This window comes from Phyllostomus discolor, chromosome 15 (genome assembly GCF_004126475.2).
Source record: "Phyllostomus discolor isolate MPI-MPIP mPhyDis1 chromosome 15, mPhyDis1.pri.v3, whole genome shotgun sequence".
Taxonomy (NCBI): Eukaryota; Metazoa; Chordata; class Mammalia; order Chiroptera; family Phyllostomidae; genus Phyllostomus; species Phyllostomus discolor.
In genome coordinates, this window is record NC_040917.2 from 4,247,912 (window position 1) to 4,265,289 (window position 17,378).

General features: G+C 44.5%; 1 protein-coding gene across 1 annotated transcript in view; it reads right to left on the reverse strand.

The window, feature by feature from the left end:
* The window catches only part of RYR2 (ryanodine receptor 2), a 533,272-nt gene that overhangs the window by 19,853 nt on the left and 496,041 nt on the right, over positions 1-17,378 (reverse strand). The window contains 6 exon segments of the mRNA XM_036016051.1: positions 4,316-4,450; positions 6,811-6,957; positions 8,123-8,183; positions 12,130-12,263; positions 15,221-15,263; positions 16,742-16,872. Coding sequence (XP_035871944.1) covers positions 4,316-4,450; positions 6,811-6,957; positions 8,123-8,183; positions 12,130-12,263; positions 15,221-15,263; positions 16,742-16,872 — 651 coding nt within the window.

Here is a 17,378-nt window from a genome sequence, read left to right on the forward strand (position 1 = left end):
ATTCATTGCTATTTACGTACCCTGTGTTCCTCTCTCTCTCTATCTTTTCCTTCCTTTCATTAAAGCAGTCCCTTTAGCATCTCTTGCAGAGCTGGTTTGGTGGAGGTGTATTTTAGACTTCTTTTGTCTGGGAAGCTTCTTATTTGGCCTTCTATCTTGATTGAGAGCCTTGCCAGGTAATGTAGCCTTGGTTGCAGACCTCTGGTTCTCATTACTTGGAATATTTCTTGCCATTCTCTTCTGGCTTGGAGCATTTCCATTGAGAAGTCAATGTTAGCCTTATTGGGGCTCCCCTGTATGTTACTTCCTGTTTCCCCCTTGCTGACTTTAAGATTTTCTCTTTGTCTTGAAATTTTGCCATTTTAATTATGATGTGTCTTGAGGTGGGCCTCTTTGAGTTCCTCTTGATTGGGACTCTCTGTGTTCCCTGGATTTGTGTGACTTTTTCTCTCATCGAATTAGGGAAGTTTTCCATCATTACTTTTTCAAATAGGTTTTCTATCCCTTGCTCTTCTTTTTCTCCTTCTGGTATCCCTATTATACAGATATTATTACGTTTCATATTGTCTTGCATTTCTCTTAATCCCTCTTCATCCTTTCTGAGCCTCTTTTCCTTTTCTTGCTCTTTCTGGGTGTTTTTTTTTCTACTTTGTCCTCCAATTCGCTGATCCAATCTTCTGCTTCATTGATCCTGCTTTTCATTCCTTCTACTGTGTTCTTCAGTTCAGAAATTGTATTCTTCATTTCCTCTTGGCCCTTGTTGATAGTTTCGATTTCCTTTTTCACAATGATATAGTTTGCAGTGAGTTCATTGTAGCTTCCCTGTAGTTTCTAGTAGCTCATTGTGAGCTCATTGAGCTTCCTGATAATCATTGCTTTGAATTCAATATCTAATAGTTGAGTTGCCTCTATTTCATTTAGCATTCTTTCTGAGGCTTCCTTCTTTCCCTTCATTTGGGAATTGTTTCTTTGTCTTCCCATTGTTCAAGAGACTCTTCTTGTCAGCCTCTGCTTCTTAAGTTGATGTGTTCTGGCTCCTTGGGTTTATGGTGTGAACTTCTGTGATAGAATACCTGTGAGATTCAGTGGTGCAGTCTCCTTCGGGTCTCCTGGTGTTCACAGCTTCCCCCTACTCCTTTTTGTGATCAGTTGGAAGGGGTAAGGCAAAATGGTTTAAGACAGCAAGAGAGTATTCTATGATATTTACAGTAGCAGCCAGTAGAGAAGATATAGGACATCCTTTGGCTATGTATAGTGTTAACTGTGATCTTCCACCCAACTAGCCACTATTTAGAAAGGATGGCAAGTAGATAAGACTCTTGTTGGGGAGGGAAGGATTGGATTGTGAGTTGGATCTAGAAAGCAGTGAGGTTGTGGGAGGTCAGATTCTGAGGTGGGGTAAGAGTAAAGGATAGAAAATAGGTGTAGTGTGTGAGAGAACAGAGTTAACCACCACAGTAATAGAGTTCAGGAAACTGTGAAGTGAGCTAAGATCCGGGAGGAGTGTTGTGAAGTATTTACAATTGTATGAAACAGCTATTATTTACAATAATATTTGAGCAACAATCAAATGACAGAATCTATGCAATCTGAATAACAAGAATAGGGAGTATAGGACCTTAAGTAGAGTGCTAAAGGAACACAAGTGACGTGAAGGACAGTAAATCAGCAATACACTATGTCAGAGGGAACAGGGGAAACCTGTCAAATGATACAATATAACCAGCCAAGCAATGAAGACTATACAGAAAGGAGTACAAAACTACTATTAAAATAAAAGATGTAGGAATAATGAAAAAATAATGCAAATATGCAATAATTTGCAGGTTCTCTGTAATAGCAAAGTGAATTTTGTCCCACTGTCTCAACTGTTGAGTTGCCCCCTCTTTGGGTCCAACTCTGGTCTTTTCACAGTTCCAGGTGTGTTTGTTTTTTTTCCCCTTTTTGTTTCACTTGTGGGTATTCAAAAAAAAAGTAGAAGAAGGGAGGAAGAAGAGATAAAATTGGAAAGAAAGGAAGAAGGAAAGAGAGGAAGAAGGTATTGAAAGATAAAACAATAATATAAATTTAAAAAATAAAAAAAATTCTTAAAAGAAAAACAAAACACCTCTTGTTGGTTTCAAATTGGCCAAACTGCAAACTGGGTTTTCTGGTCTTGCTGGCTGAAGGGCGATTGGTATGGCTTTTCTCCCTTCCCGTTGTGCACTCAGCCAGTCTTGTGCCCACTCTCCCCAGAGCTAGTCTGACACCTCTCCCCAGAGCCTTGGATGTCGGACCCAGGTCTTCCTGAGCGTGCTCTTTCCTCCGGGGTTCCTGCTGTGGACTGGGGTGCAGCGCGCGCTCACTTGGTCAGGCTGCCTCGGTGCCGTGGACTTGGGCATGCACCCTTCCTAGTGGTATAGAGGTGAGCAGGGCTGTCTCGGTGCCATGGGCTCGGGCACACACCCTTCCTAATGGTAAGGTGTGCAGGGCCTTCCCCGCAAACTTCCCTGCCACCTTGGGATTGCTGCCCTGCTGGTTGGGGAGGAGGCCAAGTGGCTGATGCTGGAGTATTCTCCAAACAGTTCTTCTTGGGAAACTGCTCCCACTCAAGCCTGCGGGTCTGTACAGCCCAATTCTCCAGTGAGACCAGTGATTATCCGAGGCAGTGCTCGTCACTGTGCAACTCTCAACTCTCCCAAACCAGTGTCCACAGACTCTGAGGGTGATCCCCTCTCTGCCACTTCAAGCAACCAGGTCTCTCCCAGTGCTGTTTAAACCTTGACTGGCCAGGGAGGGAGGGAGCAGTTGACCCAGCTCTCTACCAAGGACTCTGCAGCAGGCCCGGCGGCAGGCACCGGGCTGGGGGCTGCAGCCACCCTGGTTCCCGAGCTGGTCCCTGGGATCTTATTGGCCTGAAGTACCCTCCTTACCATCTGGCCATTCAGTGTCTACTACAATTTTCGGTCTGTTACTCTCATATGCTGGGGTACTGTTTGCTGTTTGCTTTGTTCCTCCGCAGATTGACTAGGTCTTTCTCCCGTGTGTAGAGGGAACTGGAATTTGCTCCCTCCTACCACGCCACTATCTTCCCTTTCCTCATTCCATTTGTTCCTTTCTCCAATGGCTTATTTCTTAGTGTGAGACCAGGACTCTGTAGACTGAGGACACCAGCCCTCTGCTACAGTGTTATCTACATTCATCCTCAGTTGTCATTCATCTGAGATGCTGCTTACAGTCGTCCCTTCTCAAAGTAACTTTTTATTCTTTCATGGGTCCTAAGATTTTGTCATGCTCCAAAAAGGCCTTTTCCAGCTTAAAAATTGTTACTATTACTGTAAGTATTTCAAAGGTCAAATTATGTTCTCACTTTTATTGTTTCCTTTTTTCTGCATTAGAGTATTTGTTCCATTCAGAACTTATTTTGATTTAAAGAACTAGGCTGATCCACTTTTATCATTTTCCCCAAGTGGTGTGTCTATGGTAGCAATATGATTTATTTTTCACCTCACAATCATATTTTTAATTTCCTTGTGTATCTGGATCTATTCCTAGACTCTCCTTTCTAGTCTACTGATCTGTGATTCTCTGGTACAAGAGCTGTCTTAATGACTGGTCTTTAGAATGCTAGTTCTCACTGCTCCTCTGGGATATTTCTTTTTGGTAGAGTAATTTGGGCATGACTGTGTCAGTCTGGGTGCAAACAGCACCGACCCGATTATGTTGGGGCCTGACTGGGAGCTCAGGCAGGATGACCCGCTGCAGGTGCCCTGCTGCTGTGGACTCGGTCGCGCTTCCCTCCTGACCTCAGAGCTCCTCTGCGGTCAACTCTGATTGGCCGGCATGGGAGCGGCAGCTTAGGCAGCAGTGCTGGCGCAACATGAAAGCTCTGACGTCTGTTGATTTGCAGACCGAGACTGGCAAGGTAATCTCGGCCAGGACACTGACTACAAAAGCAAAACCTAAGATTTCTACTAAAATAAATATTTTTGGACTTTATTAACTTCAGTTAAAGTCGTTGAGGCGAACAAGTAACTAAGGCTTCAAACTGTTCTCTTGGGTCCTAACTTCATCTGCTGTCCCACAACACAGGAGCACAAGGCTCACGGACCACCCCTGGACCACCCCTGCTCAGGCTGCACGCTCAGGGATCCACCGTCACTGGGCTGAGCGCAGGCCGACACGCAAAACTGGCAGCAACAGTCCTTTCTGTTTTGAAGAGTGAAAATCGGGCCCCTACTTCCTATCCTCACTGTTAGAGAGGAACCACACAAACTGCTCAGACCGAGGAGCAGACGCACTTTCCACTCCTGCGAGACCAACGCCACGGACTTACTGTGAGCATATCGTCACACTTCATGTCTGGGGTGTCCCCGTCTTCACTTTTATTGTAGAATTTCCGGAAGAAGTTGAATGCCACAACAGTGTACAGGTACACGACAACGGCTAACAAGCCGACGGTTAACACAAGCTGCAAAACAAGGTGACAATGGCCACGCATCAGAAACATGACATGATTGGCATCCGTGTGGGAGGGGCGGCCGGCGCGGACCTGGATGCCCCACCAGAGGCGGACCGAGCTGGCAAGGCGAGGCCTGCGCACCACCCCGGGGGAATTGTTCTCACCAAGTGGTCAGACCACTTTCTGTGAAATGTGACCACATAGTTGGCTGATAAATGCATGCTACAGCTGGAATAGAAACAAACTCTAATTCCCTATCTCAACTGATATTTAGTATTAATAAACAGCTTAAAATGTTCGTTTTCCATCCTCTAGATACTTGGCAGTAGGTCCTACATTAGTTCTTCCTTTTTATGAGGTCTAGCCCTTTAACTGATTTACATTCCTCATTAGAGTGGTTTGTGTACTTTACAATAGGGAGACAGATCAGAAATTATTTTCTCTTTTAATCATATTCTCAAACTAAATAGAAATGTGAATTGCCTCTGACGCTCAGAAACACTGAAAAATGTGTAATATAAATATTAAAAAATGAAACTGAGGCATCTTGCTTTGTTAACAAAAAGCAATAATCAAAGTAAGAGACACTTTAAGAGCTGACAACCAGCACTGTTACAAAGACCAATTGTTTTCACTGTGTCATTACATGTCACAGTTTAAAGTTTCCTTCCAACTCTGTGTAATCTTTCTTTAATTCCTAACTTTACTTTTATAGAGTGTGTGTTAAAGCATGACTTTCCCCGAGTCGGTGACAGTGTGTGTGTGGCTGCACCACAGGAGTGTGAGACACAGTAAGTGTGTTAGTTCCTTGTCTACTTCCTCAGACAGACCAGATCCTGCCTTCCCTCCTGACTGAGGCGGCATTCAGTAAGTCTTTTAAAATCTCTTCATAATTATCTGGATAAGACGTATTACTTCAGTAAGTCAGTTTCTATATTAAGTACAAAGTGTCTATAAAATCTCTGCATGTTACCTACAAGGATTAATAAGTTTTATATGTTTCTGCACATGAAAATCACTCTCTTCAGAAAGTAAAGCAGTGCTCACAATAAAGTTTAGAAATTAATTTTAAGTTCTAAAATTAAAATTAATTAATTGCCAAGGTTCTGGGGTGACATGCACCTCAGACTCAGCACCTCCAGTTCTTTAAATACGCTGGGCTCTGGGCTCAGACCGACTCCTGGCAGATGAGTCGGTGCCCCGCTGTCTGTCCCGGGCACCACACGCCAGGTGTTGGTGCTCAGACTCGGAAACAAAAGCCACGAGGCTGAGAGTGGTGTGCTAGAGTGTAGGAACCTGTGTTCCTGATCATGTGAATTTACTGTGGATACCGTTCTAGATTTTGGGGGGAGCGCTGGTTTAAAAATGTGCTGGATTATGGGATTCTGGAAAAGAAGGATTCGGTTACTCTCAACAACACAGAATGTGTTACATCCCCAGGGACTTGTGATAGGGACTGATAATGAATCAGTAAATGCATGCTTCCAAAATAAGTTAATTAATGATTAAGGCGTTAACATTACACTTGGGCGCCATTAGAACGGGAGCTGATTTTCTGGAACTAGGCCACTTCTCCTCCAGGTAGTATGACCTTATCCAGTTTGGAACATTACGGTTCTTTTTGTCCAAGTTAAGAGTGCAGAAAAGATCACATGAGCATGCAGTTTTAATCAATGTTATCGAGTGAGGAATACAGCATGCACGTTCCCTCATGAACACCCCCCCTGCATCAGGACGCTGCAGTGCACCTGGGTGCCCCACACGACCACAGGAAGCAAACCCTGAGCAGGAGCAAAACAGCTCCTCCCAAGAGCTTAACGTGTGCCAGGGCCTGTGTTAAGACCTCCATATTGGTGTTTTTATTTAATTTTCAGAAAAACCCTGTGAGGTAGGACTCTTACTGTGTTCATTTTACACGATGAGGGAGTTGAGATCAAAAAACATTAAATAAATTCTGGCTGGTGTGGCTCAGTGGATTGAGTGCTGGCCTGCGAACCAAAGGGTCACTGGATCAACCTGGGTTGCTGGCCAGGTCGCCAGTAGAGGGTGCTCAAGAGGCAACTACAGATTGATGTTTCTCTCCCTCTCTTTCTCCCTCCCTCCCCCTCTCTCTAAAAATAAAATCTTTTTTAAAAAGTTAGATAATTTATGTGGAGTCACACTGCAAGTCGGTCACCAAGACTCAAATGCAGGTCTAGGTGACGCTCACACTACCAGTCCCCTTGTTTTATAAGAGAAACAGTGTGGAGCCTCCGTCCAAAAAAATCTTTAAAAATTAAACAACATCATTATCATGAGGTCTGGTTTTATTTTTGTTGGCATACTGTTGCCTTTCACTTTTCTTGCAGGAAGAAAAGATAAACTCTTACCTGCTTGCCATTGTGAGTTACCGATGACAAGATGGTTCTCAGCGTCTTAAACCCCATAGCAATGTCGAGAAGGTGAGCAGCGAAGAAGAAGTTGTTGTAGTGTCCAAGGACGGACATGGTCATGTACCAGGCAAGGTAGAGGAAGGACTGTGGAGACAAGATGGGCACAAATGCGTCAGGACACAGAACCCGGACAGTGCCATGTTGTCGGATCTCGCTCTACCACGACCGCTCTCCACGCCGTCTTCTCAGACCACACAGCCACAGAATTCCAGGTACAGGGCCAGGTGCCCTTTCTACTCAGGGAGCTGCTTCCGCTGTTAGGGAAGGAGTCAGCTGCAGGACACCTCAGTAACAGGTAGCAGTTCTTCAGGTTTGAACTCTCAGGACAGTTCTCTAAGATCCCGGGCTAGTAGCTGGGCGGGGGGGTGGGGGGTGGGAGGGGGTTGGAGGTGGGAGAAGCTGGGGGTGCCGCCAGTTTCAGGAGCATGGAACTCACGTCCACTCTAAAAGTCAATGCTAACATCAGAGAGAGATTTGAAGGCTAAATGCGCTATGCGCACTGTATGAGGGAGAAGGCAGGAGGCAGAGCGGCAAGAGGCTGGGGGCCTTCCTGTTCTGGGAGCGGGAGGCCGGCGAGAGGGCTGAGAGGGGCAAGAGGCAGGGGGCTGACATCTGACAGGGAACATTCCTGGCTGGCCAAGTCAGCCAAATCTCACCGTTCTCTCCAGTGGCTTCCCACAGCCAGCAAACAGGGGCAAACAACCGACAGTTACAATTATTCAAACTGAAAATTCTAAGGATCAAAAATGTAACAATACAGAGCGGGCCAGGACAGGGGTCATGACAAGTGGCTTTCTCATCATATTTGGGTATGAAGGGAAACCACATTTATTTCATAGGCTCTAAGGCTCTTAGATAAATGGCGGGTCAACACAATAACTTGATTATTTATTTTGGGAGAAACTAAAATTTATCACAATTAATGTTCTTAAGATTTTTATACGTTTAGAATGTTCTTTTTAACATCTGCAAAGTGAGACATGTGCCATTGCCCACTGAAATCTAAATGAAAATATGCATGGATGTTCATCTTGCTTCTATCCTTGTATAAATATATCCTTATTTTAATCTATCCTTGTTGAAAGAAATGGAAGGAAAGAAGGGCTGATCGGCCATTTGTTCCCTCGGATCTCCTCCGCTGGGCTCCCCATTACACGGGCCGACTTCGAGCAGCATGAGTGAGCAGTGTCTGCGGGCACAGCAGCCTCAGCAGTCAGAGCAACGCGCCTGGCGGGAGGGAGGGGCTTACGTTGTCAGTGAAGACCACTCCGAGCTTCCACATCTGATACTTCACGTCGATGGAGTTCAGCCTGCGATGACAGAGGAGGAGAAGCTTTAGAATGCACGTGAGGCCGACTCCGACTCCGACTCCAGATGTTCCTCGAGGAAACGGGGCCACCCCAGGGCCTGGGCTCTCCCCCAGGTCCTGGGAGAGGTGAGAGCTCCCTAGGCAGCATGTCCCCGAGTTTGGGGGCTCTGCTAGAGGGCTCTCTGAAAACAAACAAAACATCACCACCTCCATCATCTATTATGTAAGAAAAGTCCTTTCTTTTTCACCTTCTTTCCCTATGTTAAATACAGGGTCAACTCACGCTGTGGGTGGCAGTCATGCCGGGAAACTGCCCGACGTCAGCTAACATGCGCCCCCAGCTTCCACACCGACTCACGTCATATGTTTGTACCTACACCCCGAAAGGACAGTTTTCACTTCAACTAGTCGAAACTTGCACGGACACCCACAGTTACTGTATGACTACACTCCCTTGGCCAGTGAAGGGGCCTTTTCATTCTGGTTTTGCTGCCTTTTGTTGTCAGAAGCCTCACTTGGGTGGAGAGTACCCAAGAAGGAACTGACCTGTCCCCTGTCCCCACGGCACTTTGCAGACGGCCCCCTCCCCAACTGAGTCCTTGCTTCAGGGGCTGGGTCTGCGTATTCCTTCTTCTCTGCTGACCTGTGAGCTCCCCAGCACCAAGCACAAGATTTCCACACCGAAAATCTCCACAAACACATGAGATGAAGAAATCTTAACGTAACTGTTCATGATCTTTGCAGATTAAAATACACACATATTAAAACATGCTTTTTAATTTTCATTTTTTTAGAACTTGCCACACGGATTATGGGCAATATTCCAGGTAATAGATATGGCAGATGATACAATAGACTATAGAATTATAGTATTTTTTTCTAAAGGGCTTCTCTGTTTTAGTCTTTAATTACTTCTTTAATCATTTAGTTTAATGAGGCTACTCTTAAATTAAGTGCTAGAATAGGTAGTTGCTAATCACAGCTGACTCCTTAGGAGACATTTCCCCCAATGGTTAAGGTTTAATTTACTTTAGCCTAGGATTTTCTATTGTAAGAAAAATAAGTTGTCATTGAACTATAATTAATTTTATTATTAAATAACATTTTTTAAAGTTCCATGAATATGTACAATGGGTTTTACTATAAGAATAGCTTTTCTTGGCCCTGGCTGGTGTGGTCCGGGGTCCCAGGGTGGGGAAAGCTACCAGCCAGAAGCTTGGAGCTCTGCTGGGTGGTTTTGGGATATGTGAAGCACACCAGCTCTCTGGCTGCTGCAGCCACTCTGTGCGCAGGAGGCGAGCTGGCCACCTGTTCAGACCAAGCCCCATCTATTCGGTTCATAACCAAATGACACAAACAGATACAGGGCTCTTCCAGTACCCAACTGCGCATGTTAAGATAATATTCATATGGAGCCGGATAACCTTTTAAAACTTGATCTTTCTGAACATTTTTATAAGAGAACACTACACATAAATATTTTCCTGGCAATTTACATCATTTACTAGATCACTGTGCTTCTAATTTCATTAGCCATAGGTAAAGGTGTTAATAAATGCCACATTCATTTCTTGGTACTCTGCTAGGGGTCAAACTTGCAAACATTTACTGTGTAAAACAGTGGAAAATCCCACTAATTTAGAACTTTTGTTCACAGTAAAAAAACAATCTAAACTTTCCTTTGATTTTTTTCTAACTTATTTTCTAGAGTCACAAGTATGACTATGAAAAACACATTATTTAGTAAAATTATTTAATCCTATGTTGCTTATGAGGGGTCTACGTGTTAGCGGGAAGCTCTGCCCACCCACACCGCGGTCCTTGTTTCCCACGCTGCTTCAGCGCAGGGGCCTCGCTCCTGAGGACCGCCACCTGCTGCGCCTTTTACACCGTGACCGTCTTTAAGGGCCACATTTGTTTTCTTAAAGGGTCCAAGAAACATTTTGGACCTAGATTCAGTTTTTGTCAGATATTTGTCTATCTCACTACTTTTTAACAGGGTGCACATTATTTTAATGACCCAAGTAGCTCTAACAAGTTTCCAGAAAAATAAAAAATATATGACTGATGAGATAGGTCAGCCAAAACATTTTTTAATGCTAGCTAAAATATTTATTTAAGGCAAAATAATATTGCTCTATAGAACCTCAAATACCTATCCTTTCAAAATAATCATCACATCCCTACCTGACTTGAGATTATAAACATGCAGATAACAAAGTCTCACATGGTTTTTGAGGGAACTATTATGATTTTTCTAAATTGTTAAGTGGCTATAATAAGAAGGTATATTTTTAAAAGCATGGATGCTTTACATTTATTCCAGCTGCTTAAATTTGCTGCGCACACACACACACACACACACACACACACATACACATAAAGTCTGTCCAGAAAAAGTCCAGCCATTGTTAATAAAAAGAGCATTTACACGACATGGATGGAACCTGGCAGCCAAGGAGAGTGGACTGGAATGAGCATGTGTGAACAGTGACGGCTTCACTGTACTAGTCAGTGGGGGCAGTAGACACCACTGAGTGAGCAGGTGTACTGTGTGGTCATCTGCATTCAAAATGACCGAGAGAGTACAGCAATGAATCTGCATCAGATTTTGCCTTAAGCTTGAACATTCCTCCATGGAAACCATTCAGATGATTCAGAAAACTGCAGCTATGAGCAGCTGGTGATTTGCAGCTTCATCACAACAATGCACCCGCTCATGCATCATGTCTCATGCAGAGGTTTTTGAAGAAACATCAAATCATCCAGGTGATTCAGACACCTACAGGCCAGATTTAGCACCCTGCAACTTCTAGCTTTTCCCAAAAGTAAAATCACCTTTGAAAGGGAAGAGATTTCAGACCAGTGATAAGATTTAGGAAAATATGATAGGGAAGCTGATGGTGACTGAGAGAACTGAGTGAAGTGCCAAGATGCCTACTCTGAAGGGGACTGAGGTGTCATTGTCCTACATAGAATGTTTCTTGCATTTCGTATCTTCTTCAATAAATGTCTCTACTTTTCACATTACAGGGCTGGACACCTGGACAAACCTCAGTTACATATGTGCACTCACACTATATGTATGCGTACGTGTGAGCGTATAAACCAGTCTCTGGTGAATTCAATTCAGCTGTCTGACATCTTTATAGCATATCATAATATATTATTTCATGCAAGTATTATATTAAAAGTATTTAATTTGGGGGGCCCCAGAGCTGGCGTAGCTCAGTGGATTGAGCTCGGGCTGGGAACCAAAGTGTCCCAGGTTCGATTCCCAGCCAGGGTACATTCCTGGGTTGCAGATTGGTGTCTCTCTCTCTCTCTCTCTCTCTCTCTCTCTGTCTCTCTCTCTCTCTCTGTCTCTCTCTCTCTCTCTCTCCCCCTCCCTTCCCTCTCTAAAAATAAATAAATAAAATCTTTAAAAAAAGTATTTAATTTTCAAGTGCACTTTCCAAATAATGATACAGCAGCATAGTATTTCTGACATATGAAGTCTTTGCTATTTGAATAAAAAACAATCACATAATTAAATAAAATGAACTTTGCACCTTTCTGTTAAAGGGCTACATTGTTCCCTTTTTAAAAACTTAAGAAAATTAACTTCTTTTCAAATAAAGAAGTATCAGAAAATAAAGTGGTATAATGCACTTTTGCATGTTTTACTTTGACTTAAGAGGCATTAAAGATAGAAAAGGCAAATTCAATTAAGAACACTTATTTGCTTTATGTAAATAACAAAAAGGAATCTTCAAAAGTTAATAGAAAAGAAGGCAGTCATTCCACAGCTCAAAACAGCTGTAGGTATACAGTGGCCTCTGTGTCCACCCTGCGTGTCTCTCATCTCCCTGTTCCACTGGCCCTGAAGAAGGAAGCCAGGGCCCCTGCAAGTTCAGAATGCTCGACTGTTTCTTCTTCCACCTGGGACAGGGCAGGGTGACACTCACACGGCCGAGAGGGAGCTGTCTTTCTTTGGCTTCTTCTTCTCCCGGGCGTCACTGAAGTCCAGAGCCGCTTTGTCCATGCCGAGCAGCTCACTAATTCTGTCCCTGCCATAAAACTCTCCGTACTTATCCATGACCTAGGGGATAAGAAGAAAGAAAGCCTCAGCCATCAAGCAGCCACATCTATGTGTCTATATGCATACCCACTTCTAATTACTTTCATAGCTACTATATATTTGTCTTATTTGGAAGTCCACATGCTTTCCCTTTCCGTGGAAGACATCAGCTGGAGCTGAAACACCAAAGATGAAACACTGAAGGCGTCTCTCCAGAGCAAAGTGGGGCAAAGCCATCTGGAGGGGTGATGCCTCGCTCAGGCTGCCTCCAGCCTCAGCCGCACTGCTTCATGACTGAGCCATTGCTCTGCTGAGCTGCTCCATTGCCATTCGGTTCTCACAGCTCTGCTGTGTCATGACTAAGCCACCTGCCCTGATCAGCTTCACTCCTTCACAGCACCCCAGGCTGAAGATCCCTGTTGGTGTGAATTGGTGCCAACGGTCGTCTGTCAACATGGGATCACCCTGCTCCAGAGTGAAGTAAACTCACAGCCTGTAACTAAAGCCTGTCTAAGGAACACGACTCCTAACTTGAGAGGAAGGCACGTGAGAGGAAGAGCGTGGGCCAAAGTAAGTGGGCAAAGAAGTGGAAGGAACTGGACTAAAAGAAACATCTACCAAATTCGTACTTTGTGCCAGGAACTACGCTAAGAACTCTGATGTGCTTTCCCTCATGGGATTGTCACAGTGTATAAATTCTGAGTTGTTAGCATCGTATTCTACAGATGAAGAGATGCATCTTATAAAATATAAAACACCAAGGATGCTGAGCTTGGGACGAGCTGGGGTCAGGAAGCACGGGGCAGAGCCTGGCTCCCAGCGGGGACCGCTGCGCAGACCCTGAGCTGGCTGCCACAGCCTGGGCCCCTCCTGGCTCTGGGCCTGTCCTGTGCCACCCGACTGCAGCGATTCCTCAGCAATGCCAGGCATGGCGCCCTGTCACCGTCCTCTGGTCCTCAGTTTAATTCCCAGCTAGTGCAGGTTCTGTGTGTGTCGCTGGGACCACTCCTAGCAGCCCCTCGCCCCTCTGTCCTCTGTCACACTCGCCTGGCTTTACCTGTGTGTCACACTTCCAGGTCAGTTCTTAGACGTCCCAACCAACCATGAAAATGGGAGGAAACAGGGAAAGTAATGAACACAGAGCAGGAGGACAGTGAGCTGGTAGCAAAAGGGGGCAGAAAAGAAGGAACAGAAACACAGAGAAACACAGCAAGCGAGAACAAGGGAAGAGGGGAGTTAAGATTAGAATGGATGAAAGAAAAATACATAGATGGAAAAAGGATTAGCAGAAATAAAACTGGCCTTTTCTGAATGTGTACAGTCAGGAAAATGAAAAGAAAATGTAAAAGAACAATGGTAGTTGAAAACCTATGAGCAAAGATTATTTAGGTTAATTAAAACAAGGTGTTTTGCATTATTCTCATGGCACGAAACACAGGTGGGCTGGTCCGAGTGGGTTCTCAGTGGACTGTGTTCGCCCTGCTCGCCAGAGACCGTGCTGGGGACCATGGCAGGAATTCCACAGACACTCAGAGTTGCAATTACAATCTATCCATTTATTTCACTCTGAATATATAGTTTCCTTCAGAGAAACTCTTGCTTTAATAATGTAGAAACTTCTGAACATGATTAACTAATGAAAATAAAATATTCAAATTTTCTACTTAAAATTACTTTAAAATTATTCTTTCAAAGCTGTTGCCTGAGAAGTTGTTCAACGTTACTCAAAATGCTAAGTCATAAGGAGATAAAAACTTACATCAAAATAAAAATCAACAGACATACTGCTTCTTTCATCTAGAAAGTCTTGTTATTAAAATAAAAAGCCAACATGCTTCATGTCCTTGATTTAAACTCCTGGGGCAAGCTCTGTAAGCGCCCTGTGGCTGCCTGTCCCCAACCACGGCAGGAGCAGCGCGGACCTGGTGGAGGCAAAGGGGGCCACTCTTTCCAACCAGTCCCGGACCGCCCTGGCTGATGGTGGAGCTCAGCTCCTGCACGCACGCACGCACAGGGGTGGTGGCGTCAGTTTGTACACTAGAGGGGCTCAAGGGGAGGACAAGCTGGAAGGCAGTGGCTGCCGAGCTTCCCAATGCACAGGCGCAGGTGCACGCTTCGCGTCACTGAAAAGGTCGTCTACATTAATGCCCTGCGGTAGGAAGGGTGGGGATGATCCTCGACCCCAAGATCAGAGTTTTCGGGCTTTGTGCCACAGTCCACAGCTGAGCTGTCTCAGTGTTCTTTTTTTCTTCCTTTTTTTTTTTTTTTGTAATCCTTACCCTAGGATATGTTTATTGATTTTAGGGAGAAATGAAGGGCTGGGGTGGGGGCGAGAGAAAGACAGAGAGACATTGACATGAGAGAGAAACATCAGTCAGTTGCCTCCCTGACAAGCCCCGACCGGGGATCAAACCCGCAACCTCGGCATGCACCCTGACTGGCAAATCGTGCCCACAACCGTTAGGTGTATGGGACATGCTCTTACCCCCTGAAGCCTCTGCCACAGCCGCTTCAGTGTTCTTCCCACCCCGCTCCTGAGCAGTCTGAGTTAGAAGCATAAAACTTCACAGAAATAAGATCTTTAATGTTTCTATTAAGGACATACAATTCGGTTCTTTGTTGCTAGGCAACAAGTTCACCTCTTTAGTGTAAAGGGGATCCCACCCCAGGTGACTTATCAGCTGTCTCTGTGCAAATGGCCTTCAGCCCCATAGGTTCCCGGAGCAACCTCAGGGAAAACTCCCACCGTTCCGGGCCCTGCAGGGCTGCACTGCCTGCGTCAGAGCACAGGCGGGTGCAGAGTGCAGGATCTTCCTGTGCAAGGGATGAACTTCATGTTCAAACGCCCTCACGGTGAAATGGCGCTGACCCACACAGTGCACACTCGGGCCTCATTCCCTGTATGAACTGCAGTGGTTCAAATCTGAGCTGCACTTTGGGGGAAAAATGACAAATTTATTCCTTCTAAGAAGCATTACCTTTCTTTTAACAAATTTGTCCCAGTAGTTGTTGGGAAATGACCTAAAAGATAGAAAAGCATAGAAGTAAAAGAGTGTCATTTTAAGAAATAGCAATATATTGTTTGGAATATACAAAATATTTAACATAATATGAAAACATTTTCTTCCATTCGCAAAAATTAAAATAAATTTGTTTCCCATTCATCTTGTCCTATAATTTTTCTACATCGCTGGTATGTTGAATATCATTTTAAATATTATTATATAAATACAGGGGTGGGCAAAAGTAGGCTTACAGTTATAATACAAATATATAATATGATAGTAAATAATAATACAAGAAAAATCTCTGTTTTGTGTTCTCACAACTGTAAACTTACTTTTGCTCACCCTATATATACATGGAACTCACAAAAAGGCTGGTATTTTACTGGAGAAGAACATGAGTATATTCATTAATAAGCCAACTAGTTCTGTTTTTCATTGACTTGCAATGTGTCAATATCAACATAAAGACTGCTTTGTCAAGTGCCTCTAAAGTATTGAAAAACCTGACACTGTTTCCCTGGGAGGTGGAAAGAACCTCGCTGGCACCAGTCACCCTCAGAAAACTGGGGCCACCGAGCCACAGCCTCACGCTGCACCCACGCCCAACATGGAGTTGCCAGAAGGGACAGGCTGGTTTGATGTAGTGTGGACAGCTCGAGTTGCTAAACACAGCACGGAGCGTTTAGAGACAACATTCACGGGATCATCCACACACAAATCCTCCCCATTTGAAAACCCGGAACTTACTGGAAATGGTAACTTTTTAAAAATAAGCAGAACTAATCACAATAAAAAGAAGGTATTTCCCTCTTGAGGGCCATAAGCTACTGCATTATTAACACTTTTAATGGTAGAAACTTGTACTTTGCTATGGGTTTATATCTGGCACGGCAGCCAGGAGCCTGGACCATGATCTTACACGGCTAAACAATCGGTGCACAGAAAAGTGTGTTTTCTGTCTTCCACTGCACACACCACAGTGCTCAGCTGGTTTTATGCCAGGCTGCTTGATGGCACCAACTGAAAGTTTACAATGTAGATACATTAGTGTGGAATTCAACTCCCTTGCCTTTAATGCCAACCTCCTACCCTAATGAGTAGATTTGCCTCTTTTACGCCTCTGGAGGAGATAACCCCACCCTGCAGTCTCCAGGGGCCCCAGCTGCGCCCCCCCCATCCCCCCAGCCCCGCCCTGTGCTCCAGCTGCACCCTGTTCTGAACTCTGGCTGAGCGATGGAGACAAGAGTTCCACCAGGGCTGTGGGAACAGACCCAAAGTCCCTTCTGATTAAGGAATTCGGAACACAGATGGCAAAAACTGACAGGCTCCACTGAGGGGCTGACAGCGCCGAGCCTTTTGATTTTCTTGGCTGAATATATACTCATTAATCACCTCTGCTACACCTCCAACAGTGCCACAGGCAACCCCAGCCAAGTGTTTCATGTTTGGAAAGCTGAGAGCGCAGAAATGTCTCATATATTCTTTACTCACTGTGTGTTGATCACGAGTCTATCCCACTGGCCTTTAATATCATCTTCCGAAGGCTGTTCCGTAATATAAAGCCCATCAAATTCCAATTTTCGAGCTACTTCCTTTTCGCGCTTAAAAATAACCAGTGGGACCTACATTTGAAAAATAAACATGAAATCAGTTTAGATTTTCTGGCCTTGCCTGCGGTCACTATCATTGCAACACAGCCTTTGGGAAGAAATACTTCCCATTTACCTCCAGCATGGTAAAAACGGAATGAAAGTAAGTCGGGTATATTTTAGGCAGAAAGAAGCATCTAGAGGTTTTGGAAAAACAGGAGCCAGAAGAGGTATTACACGTATGCACTCCATTTCCCACACACAGTTCATAGGTAATTGCAGTCATGAGGCCACTTCTAAATATTAAAGAGATGAGGACCAGGCTAAACTGTTTTTCTTTGGCGTATTATAGATACATATGGCTGCAGCAGAAATGAGTGCCATAAAACACGACGATGGTACTAAGGTTCTAGAATGCATGCTTTTAAGAAATGATGTTTTATTTGAGGACTCCCTTTAATAATTCCTTGCTCAGCATGCCCACATGCTAATTTGAAAGACATTTTAATTTCAGCATCAGGAAAACTCTTTGCTTTTCA